Genomic DNA, 11197 nt, shown 5'->3' on the forward strand with positions numbered 1-11197 from the left:
TCCTTGAAAATGTGCATAGTGAACTAGAAAATATTTTGAGACATTTGTATAAGTATAACGAATTTCATAAAGATTGCAAAAAAGAAGCAAACAAACAACACGATAAAACTTAATTTACTTCCTTAAAAATTCCCACCGGAAAATGTTCGCAGAACAAACACAAACCTATCCAAAAGAAATTGGTGAAGATGTTTATCTTGGAAAGAGTTGTCGCTCAGAAGGTATATCTATCCATACATTTAACAAAATTTGCAACGAACAATTTTTTTTTAAAAAAAGTTAAAGAAACAAACACTGTCAGACGAGAAACCAAATTATTCGAAGAGGAAGGATTTAAAGAAATATTTGGAATAAATGTGTTGCGCAATATTAAATCTATATTAATAAAACAAAGAAGATACCTGTGTATATATGTGTATATTCCCTATACAAAACCACAGTTTACGTCGGATCTCGACCAAACTTGTCAGGGAGGGAGGGAGGTATTTGGGCACCTGAGAAGGAACGTATGGAGGTTTTCAAATGTCAAATAAGTACCGAAACTTTCGAATTTAAATTTTAGGCCTCGAAAACAGCATTAAGTGGCTCTTTCCACCTGAAATAATTATCCGATTGTCTTGATTTCAGTCTTATTTGAAAGCCCTCGAAAAATATATCTGAACTAGATTCACTTCCATCGAATTTCAGAAACACTAAGAGTATAAAAACACCAGAAAAAAAGTTATAAGTTTTTTTAAGTAAAGGAACATCAATATTTAATCGGAAATTTATCGTCAGCCGCGAGCTCAGTTTTAATTATCGTGAATAAAATCACGGAGAAGAAAGATCTGTTGCCATTTTTTTCTTGACTGTGAACAAATGAAATTTTTGCTTTTTTTCCCCCCTGTAATCGGGAGCTTTAAAATTTTTCCTTTTTGGTTATTTCCCCACGATCTGTCGTTAAATTTTAGATATTTTTTCCATTTTTGTCTAAGTCTGACTGTTGAACACGCGTCACTTAACATAACTTTTATTTTCGAGGTATATCGTGCAAAGCCGGGCGACGCAGCTAATTCACACAACACAGATTCAGAAAGAGTGTTTTCAACTGCAGGAAATTTGTGCACAAAATACGCTCCAGCTTTTATGACTTCCTTTTTTCCTTTATTTTTTCTTTATACTGTCAAAAATTATTACTACGCTACCTTATTATTAGTATTTGATTGTAATCTTTATTCCGTCATTTTTTTTTTTTTAAATTGGTTCTGAAAAAAAAAACTGTTTTATTTTTACTTTCTTCTATATCTAATAGTATATAGAAGAAAGTATTGGATTCGTGCAAATTTTCGAATTCGAATTTTGACGGATTCGAACGTTTTGAGGTGTGCTGAGTCCATTTCGACTATTTTTGGAAAATGTCTGTCTGTCTGTGTGTATGTGTGTGTGTGTGTGTGTGTGTGTATGTGTGTGTGTATGTGTGTCACGTCTGTGTGTGACCAGTTTTTTGTGGCCGCTCTACAGCAAAAACTACCGCATGAAATCGAACGAAACTTGGTACACATATGTGCCCCTATGTGAACTTGTGCCCATTGGTTTTTGGCGCGAATTCCTCCAAGGGGGTGGAGCAATGGGACGTTTTTTGAGTTACGCGTGATTGCTATTCCTCAGGAAGTAACTGGCGGAATCAAACAAAATTTGGTCCATATGTTGCCATTAACAGGAACAGGTGCTGATTCAATTTTGGTGTCAATAACTCAAACGGGGGTTGAGCTATAGAACGTTTTTTGTCGTCAATTGTGACTGCTGTATCTCAAGAAATAATGAACGGAATGAAAGAAAAATTTATCGGCAAGTAGCCCTTAGTAGGTATAAGAGCTGATTTTGTTTTGGTGTCAACAGCTAAAAAGGGGGTAGCGCAATCGCCCGTTCTCTTCTTCCATTGTGAGTGCACTATCTCAAGAAGTAATGCTACGTTCTGGTTGAAATTTGGAATATATGTGAATCCATATGTAAACAGGCTTTGGTTCAATTTTGGCGCCAATCGCGCCAAGAGGTGCTGATTTATTTTTATTATCATTATTTTTTAGCGAATAAAAATAGTTTTATTAATGCAACAATAAGAAAGATAAATCGTAATAGATTGTCGTCTGCGTATTTCTCGTGATTTTAATTGTATGGAAATGATCGGAAATATTATCTCAATGATTTAAAATTTTTAACTGTTGCCATCTTATGTTTGTTAACAAATAAAATATTTGTAATTAATTAAAGCAAGGCTTTTAAAATAACTTTCAATTTTCGCTCTTTGCTTTGCTTTTGCAATAATTCAGACATTGGGATGGTGGTCAAGTTTTTGCATGTGTAATTTCGTTTTTGTTGGGAATATTGCTTCCTCGTCAAGCATGGGGAGGGATCAGAAAAAAAAAGAAAAATATAGAAGAAAGTTTCGTGATGGCCACAACATACTAGTAATTCGCAACTCCAACGAACTATAGGGGACACTGAAGTCACTGTCTAATGGCGGACTTAAAAACTAAAACAAACGCACATGGTAACGAAGAAAATGCTAAAAGTGTTGTGATTTTTGTTCGTACGTATGATTTTTTCGCTTTATTCTTTTTAAATTAATTTTCAAAGTCTTGTGGATATTCTGGCCCACGTAGAAAGAAATGAGAATTCAAGAAGCATTACTAAACGTCAAAAATTAATGCAAACTACGTAGTTCGTAGTTCTAAGCAGCTATTTCCACGATGTTGAATTCGATATTTATCAATTTTTGATAAAACTAAATAATAATTGTGGCCTGACAAGAATAACAATTAATGCTAGAAAATTCAATATGACATTACAAATTGTTATCGAAAGAAGATGATACTTTTTTGACTTGCTTGACTAGCGCTTATTGTTTTCCATTTGTAGCTGAGTTATTTCTCTCGAATTCCCGAATCGGTTAATTTAAAAATTTTCTGTTTCGATTTTTCTAATTTCTGAGTTACGATTTAATTGTGTCATGTTATGCAAATCATCAACAAAATTCTCACGGATATATGGTGGTAGTTTTCTTTTCAGTTGATTGACCATTATCTCTTTTCACTTATCGAATTCTGTAATCTTACTACCATTTTATTCCACTCATGATAAAAATTAAAAATGGTTTAACTAAAAACGCGAAATCTCGCCAAGGCTACTTTGCTCGCACAATACTAAAACTATAACGCTAAACAAACTTGGCGAAACCTTTCAGCTGAGAATAAAAGGAATAAAGTAAATTCTTTCTCGGTTATTCATTTCGTTCTACGATAATATATTCAAGAAAATATTTTGCATACTGTCCATTCCAACTAAATGCTGCTGTAAAATATGGTAAGTTTAATTAATTTAAGATTAAAAAAAACCCCATATTCTTACAAATTCATACAAAACAATAAAAATTTTTACCTTGTATAACGTTATCCAAGTTTGTCAATCCAGAATTTTCGCTTTCACCAATTATTAAGGAAATAATGAAAACTAACATTACTTTGAGAAGCTCGAAAATACTACTAAGGGACGAATTAATTTCTGTAGCTGAAAGCAAACTAAGACACATCGATTGCGTTAATAAATACTCAGAACAAACTGCCTGTATTTACGTCAACAGACACACGTGGAACGCAACGTGGCAATGTTTTAGTTTCATTTGCAGTTTTGTAAATCACCGCAAGGTAGCGTATTCGAGCGCTGGAGTTCCGAATTGTATGGAAATTATCGGAAATATTTTCTCAATGATTTAAAATTTTTAACTGTTGCCATCTTATGTTTGTTAACAAGTGAAATATTTGTAATTAATTTAAGCAAGGCTTTTAAAATAACTTTCAATTTTCGCTCTTTGCTTTGCTTTTGCAATAATTCAGACATTGGGATGGTCGTCAAGTTTTTGCATATGTAATTTTTTTTTTTTTTTTTTGAATATTGCTTCCTCATCAAGCATGGGGAGGGATCAGATAAAAAAAGAAAAATATAGAAGAAAGCTTCGTGATGGCCACAACATACTAGTTATATTATGCATTTTTCGTATTCAACCATGAAATATGAAAATGAAACAAACTAAGTATGCTCTTTTTCCATTTCGGAAAAATAAATAAATAAAAATGCCAGTATTCCACTAGCACGTTTAGAAAAAAAATATCGGTACTGTATTTTTGGTTAGGTAAGTTACCCAATCCAACGGATAACAAAATCGCAATTATATTACGAACTATTTACATTTAAGTTCTGCTTCACCGCAATTTTCTAGGTTATATTCTGTTACTGTTCCTGTATTTTAGCAATTATTCGTTGAAAATTTCCTATTCTCGAGCTGCTGACAGATTCTTGTAATGCTTTAATTACCACTCGAATCAATAGCGTTATACTCTCCTCTTCATCTATCAGATGCTGTTGAGCAGAAATCTAAGGTATTTTTTTTCCTTCTATGTTCAAGGTGTGAAGATACTCTTTGGGATCGTCCACAAATAGGGTCACATTTTATGGGTGGGGGGGGGGGACCTTGTGAAATTATGAGTTTGTGTCAAGGACGGGGGGGGGGGAGTAATGAGAAGAGAAGTGTGATATATCACGCATTTTTTAAGAAATTTTTTTTATGCAATATCGTGTGACATGTGAGAGGCAAGAGATGGGGAGAGAGTAAAGTGAAAATCGTTTGCTGCTCTTGTCCATAGGTGAAAACAAAATGCTTTAAAACTACTTAATCACTTTTTTTTTTTTTTTTTTTTGTCATTCCTCCTATTTTTCCAACCAAATCCACGGAAAGAGAATCTGCAGGTTTTTAGCTTTCTCTAAAAGGTTTAACCAGTAATTTTTCGGAAGGGGTAAGGGGGAGGTGGTAGTTACCCCTCACAGGAGTATGAAACTATTTTTTACAAATTTTAATAAAGCAAAAACATGCCTTTAATCTAGTTTGCTTTTTGTTTATTCTTAAGTATGAATAGAGATGTAAAATTTCCGGAAATTTTGAAGTGGTGGAAAAAAACTTTTTTTTTCCGGTTTTTTTCTGGAAAAATTGGAAAAAATGGAAAATTTGATTTTTTTATGAATATTAATAGCTCTGTTTTTTTATAACATATAAAGGGTTAAGCATTAAGAAATATATGCAATATACACATCTTTTTCTACTTACACTTACATGTAAAGATAAGTTTAATGAGAAAAAAAAACCCTTTTTTTAATAACTGAGAGTTTTCTTGGTCAAACCCCAGTAATAAGTCAAATCGTCGTGTAACCAATACTATTGGGTTACGTGTGTCTAATCATAACAATTACATTTTCTATTTTAGATTGCCTTTGAAACTTGAAATAATAATTGTAATTATTGACTTTCAAACATGATTGATATTGTTAGGAAGAAAAATAAGTATGATTTCCCATCTTTTTGCAATGTAACTTTACTGTCTGAAAATAAAAGCTATTGAGTTTTGATTTTTTCCACTCCATTCTAAGTCCAAATCAAAACTAAATTTGAGTTTTCTTTAACCAAAACTGCTTAATGGTTTCTGAAGCTGAACCAAAACTTAAACTAAAGTTTCAGTTAACTATACGGCCGTGCTAAGCATAGTAGTAAAAGTATTGTAACGGATCCGCCGCGACTTCCAACTTTCTTGAAAGGATGACACAGTTCTTGATTAAAAAACACAGAGAATTTATTTGCACTATGTACAGAAGAAATCGTTAACAACTGCTAAATTAATCATCAGCAATTAAACAAATATCACTCAACACCGTAAACTTAACGGTTACACACGTATTTACTTCCAAATACAAAAACAACACAGCGAAATGCCTCGCAATAAACAGAGCTAATACACTCTCAGTACAAATTCTCAATCGAAACTGAACTTTTTATCACGCGGGACGCTTTTATAAACATCGAAAGAAATCTCTCAAATATTCCACAAGATTCCAAACGCTTCTGGAAAATAGTAGACCGTTATCAAATTTTATCAATGAACAAAAAAGAAATAGGGGGATCGTATACTTTAGCCGAATGTATAGGGGTTGTATATTCATTACGGGAAACTATTTATAGGTTACGTTACTACAATAATTGCTATTTACAGGATTTGTAACATTGCCCCCTTCCTAAGGATTGCACGTCCCGGGCAGTACAATCCCCAGAAAGGGTGCCAAACTCCTATCACAAGTTCACAATTACACACATTAAATAATAACCAATAATGCATAGGAAATAAAATAATAACAAGAAATATTACTAAACATTAAAAGCAAAAAAATTATCTACAACTTTTATGTTATCAACCATGGTTGTTTACGTAATATTCATGAACTATGGCCATAGTATGGGGCTAACCGATCATAATGTACAACCCTTGGTTTTGCATTAGGTGATTTTTGGATCCTCACTACGACGTCATTCAGTCGGTTAAAGACTTTATAGGGTCCATCCCAATGCGACTGCAATTTGGGTGAAAGACCTTTCCGTCGGATGGGATTCCATAACCAAACCTTGCCGCCTTCGTTGAATTCATGTCCAGTAGACCATGTGTCGTATCGGGTCTTCATCTTCTCCGCCGCGATGTTGATTCGCTCTCTTGCGAAGTTATGAACGTCTTCCAACCGCGCCTGGAGATCCTGGATGTACTCCTCAGGCGATGCAGGCGTATCCGGAGGACGACCGAAGACGAGATCACAAGGTAGACGAAGCTCTCGTCCGAAGAGCATCTGAGATGGGGCAAATCCGGTAGTCTCGTGGACAGCACTGCGGTAGGCCAGCAGGAACAAAGGTAGCTTCTTGTCCCAATCCTGTTGATTTCTGGATACCATAAGCGAGAGATTATTCAGGATTGTGCGGTTAAATCTCTCCACCATGCCGTCCGATTGTGGGTGTAGTGGTGTTGTCCTAGTTTTCTCAATTCCGAAAATTTGACATAGGCCCTTAAACACAGCAGAGATGAAATTCCTCCCTTGATCGGAATGAATCTGCAAAGGTGTTCCATATCTCGAGATCCAATGTTGGACTAGAGTCTCTGCTACGGTGGTAGCTTCTTGATCTGGAATGGGATACGCTTCGGGCCATTTGGTGAAATAGTCGATGGAAACAAGAATGTATTTGTTCCCATCAGCAGTTCTTGGTAGAGGGAGGACCCAGGATGTCGATCCCAATTCGTTCGAAAGGAGCTCCAACGTTGTACAGATGTAGCTTCCCTCTGCTTCTTTTTTTTTGGTCCTTTACGAGCAGCACAGGCGTCACAAGAATGGCACCACTTCTCCACGTCATCCTTCGCCTTGCTCCAGAAGAAGCGCTCCCGAACTTTATTGAGGGTTTTCAAGACACCAAAATGTCCCCCGTTCGCACTACTATGTATTTCTTTCAGAACATGTGAAATCCTTGATCGGGGAAGTAGTAACTGCCACCTAGATGTTTTGCTCTCATCAGATTCCCATTTTCGGTAAAGTACGTCGTTCCGTAAATGGAGTGAGTTCGATAAATCCCAGTATCTTTTTGTTGCAGGGCTGAAGATGGAAACGTCCTGCCAGCTAGGGCGCCGACTGTCACTTTCCATGAACTCCAAAATTGGTTTTATGTCGGGGTCTTAAAGTTGATCTTTTCGAACTTTGTCGTCACTCCATGGATCAGGTTCTGATGATGTTGAAGTCACTGTCACCTGATAGGCAGTACGGCTAGGCGTTCCATACTGCTTCTCGATTCGGGAACAATAATTGCAGTTCTCAGGACAGGGTCTCCTTGATAAAGCGTCTGCATTACCGTGAGACAACCCTTTTCGGTGCTTGATCTCCATGTCATATTCCTGGAGCCGCTGTATCCACCTGGCTATCTGGCCTTCTGGATTCTTGAAGTTCAAAAGCCAAGTTAACGAGGCATGATCTGTCCGAAGCAGAAATTTTCGGCCGTAGAGGTAATGATGGAAGTGTTCTACAGCTTTCACTATGGCCAGTAACTCCTTTCTGGTGACGCAGTAATTTCGCTCCGTCTTTGATAAGCATTTGCTCCAGTAAGCGATGACATGTTCATTTCCGTCAATTTCTTGGGATGAAACAGCTCCGATGCCCTCGTTGCTCGCATCAGTGTATAGGATGAAGGATTTTTCAGGCTGAGGATAGGCGTTGATGTTAAAGCCTCCTTCAGTCGTAGAAATGCATCTTCGTATTCTTTGGGCCATTCAAACTTTTGCTTGCTCTCCGTCAGCTTATGCAAAGGTCGTGCAATGTTGGAAAAACCCTTTCCAAACTTCCTGTAGTACGTGCAGAGCCCCAGGAAACTTCGAAGCTGATGGATGTTTTCGGGACGACTCCAACTCTTGACCGCAGATACCTTTTCTGGATCGGTTTGTACACCTTCAGAAGAGATGATGTGACCAAGGTAGTTCACTTCCCGGCGGAACAAATTACATTTGGACGGGCTTAACTTCAGATTGGCTTCCTTAAGCTTTTGCAGCACCTTCCTAAGATTTTCCAGATGTTCTTCGAAGCTGCGTCCCACGATGTTGATATCGTCTAAGTAGACCAGACAGGATTCGTAGGAAAGTCCTCTTAACACTGTCTCCATAAGACGCTCACACGTAGCTGGTGCATTGCAGAGGCCGAAGGGCATCACTTTAAATTGCCATAAGCCTTGTCCAGTTGTAAACGCTGTCTTCTCTCGGTCCTCAGGGTGTATCTCAACCTGCTAGTAGCCGCTCGTCAAGTCCAGGGTCGAAAACCACTTGTGTCCGGAAAGAGTGTCCAAGGTGTCGTCTATCCGTGGAAGAGGGTAACTGTCTTTCTTGGTGATTTCATTCAGCCGTCGGTAATCGACACAAAATCTGGTGGAGCCATCTTTCTTGCGGACTAAGACGATGGGAGAAGCCCAAGGACTGGATGAGGGTTCGATTGCATCATTCTCCTTCATCTCTTTCAGGAGGGTCTCAACTTCTTCCTTCTTGGCGAATGGTAGTCGTCTTGGATGCTGTTTAATAGGGGGGTGTTCTGCAGTGTAAATCCTATGCTGCGTTAAATTCGTACGGCCAACATCCTCCGATGTAGATGAAAACAGATGCTTGAAGTTATCCACCAATTGTTCCGCAGCAGTTCTTTGATCTTTCGATAAGGATGAAACAGAAGACACAGTCTCGTGGGAATTGATTCTTCTAATGATGCAGTTTACTGGAGTACAAGTTGCTAACACTTCACCTTTCCGGATATTCCTTGGCCTTTCACTCACGTTGGCGACTGTCACAGGAATTACATCCTTAGAAAGGTCCACAAGCGTAGATGCTACGAGCACTCTTTTTAGGTTATTGCTTAGATTAGGGTATTCAATGAGTCCAAATCGAAAACTATTGCTTTCTTCAATGGAGCCAGGTATTAATGATTCTGACCTTGAGGGAATCGATAAATCTGTTTGGGCTATTATTTGATGAGCGGATTTTACATCATTTTTAGCGTTGAAGACGGCTATGTCTTCTCTCATCGAGTGCAGTTCATTAGTCTTGAAGTCCAGGGTGAAGTCGTATTTCTTTAAAAAGTCCAATCCGAGAATGAAGGGATTCGTGATATCAGCAACGAATGCCGCATGATGGTAAATGGCATTTCCAAACACTATTTCCAAGTCCACTTTACTCTCAATCTCAATTTTGTCACCTGTCAGTCTGGAGACTTACGCGTGGCGATGTCCACAACAGTTTTAATCCAAATTCACGAGCCACATCTGTCCTAACGATTGTCACATTGGCTCCAGTGTCGACAATCAGTTTGCAAGGATTCCCATTTACATATGCGTAAATGAAAAGTCCATCACTGCCACTACTAGTAGAGGAAATCTGCAGAGCTCTGGTGGGGGTGATTTCCTTCCCTCGCGTAGCTTGGCGAGCCGGACAACTCCTTCGCAGGTGCCCTTCAGTACCGCATTTCCAGCACTTCTGCTCTTGTTTCTTTTGGGCTGTTATGCTGTTCAGATGTCTTGCCAAGTCACCGAGTTGTCTCTCAAGTTCAGCGAGATGGGACGACCTGGAATCAGACTCATCAGCTTCCAGAGTCCGGATGGGGTGGCGATCCACACGGGCTGCTCCTTGGGCGGCCTCGTATCTCATCGCATACACCAAAGCAGATTTCAGGTCGTTTACATCCGCCATCCGGAGGGCTTTCTGGATTTCAGGATTCCGAACTCCGTCGATGAAGTTGTTGAGTGCCAAATTGTCTCGAACATCCGCAGGACAGTCGCAAAAAGCAAGATGAGACTGTCTCTCGACGTCCGCCGCTAGCTCTTGCAGGGTTTCCCCGGTTTTCTGGAAACAGGACTTCAACTGGAGTCGGCTGAAATCCTTCTGGCACTTCTCACCGAAGCGAAGCTCCAACGCAGATGTGAGGGCGGCGAAATCCAGGCGCTGGCTGTCCGGAAGGGTCTGAAGAATGTCCGCTGCGCCACCTCTCCGGGATGCTGCAAGATGGCAGGCCTTGGTAGCAGAGTTCCATCCGTTCGCTTCCGCCACTATCATGAATTGAGTTTTGTAAACCTGCCACGAAGTTTTCCCATTAATAAGTCATAACATTAATAAGTCATAGAGCTAGTTTCTTTTTCACTGTAAGGTCTACGGCTACTCAGATCCGGGCCCGGATGCTTACAAATGTTTTTAGTGCATTTATGAGTCGGGTTATGAGGTTATGACCTAGAGTCCCTATATGAAAACGTTTTCATATAGGGACTCTATTATGTCCTACCTCCCACGGGTTGCAGATGTAGCCGCCGCCGCTTCTATTCCTACCTTATTTTTAGGAAGCTGCGTTGTGAAACCATCATCTCATGTACAATTTGTAATATTGAACAAGGAATTATGAACAGTTTCTTCGAGAAGGGGCATAAAAGTTTAAAAATAATAAACAGCAACAATATTGATAAATGGAAGACCTACGTTTCGCTCAGAGCGCGCAGGCCTCCATGCAACCGGTCAAATCATAAGTACGGGCCGGTACTAGGGACTCTGGAACGTGGTGTAGTGTCTGACTAAATCTTATTAACATGAAAAAATTATTACCATTTATAAATTCATTTTATTCGCAACACCAATGAACTATAGGAGGCCCTGCAGCCACAGTCTAATGGCGGACGAAAAAGGTAAAACAAACTAATGCCGTAACTTATAACTTGCTTTGACGCTTTGTGACTGGTAGTAATTTTTCATCGTGTTTGTAAGAAGCTTTCTTTTCTATTCTTCTGAAATTACAT

General features: G+C 38.7%; 1 protein-coding gene across 1 annotated transcript in view; it reads right to left on the reverse strand.

Annotated features, from left to right (window-relative positions):
• The window catches only part of LOC129223191 (integrin alpha-PS1-like), a 112593-nt gene extending 103148 nt beyond the window's left edge, over window positions 1–9445 (reverse strand). The window contains 2 exon segments of the mRNA XM_054857757.1: window positions 1050–1120; window positions 9407–9445. Of these exon segments, the coding sequence (XP_054713732.1) occupies window positions 1050–1120; window positions 9407–9445 (110 nt within the window).
• Window positions 9446–11197: the final 1752 nt, after the last annotated feature.

The sequence above is a fragment of the Uloborus diversus genome, chromosome 5 (genome assembly GCF_026930045.1).
Source record: "Uloborus diversus isolate 005 chromosome 5, Udiv.v.3.1, whole genome shotgun sequence".
Taxonomy (NCBI): Eukaryota; Metazoa; Arthropoda; class Arachnida; order Araneae; family Uloboridae; genus Uloborus; species Uloborus diversus.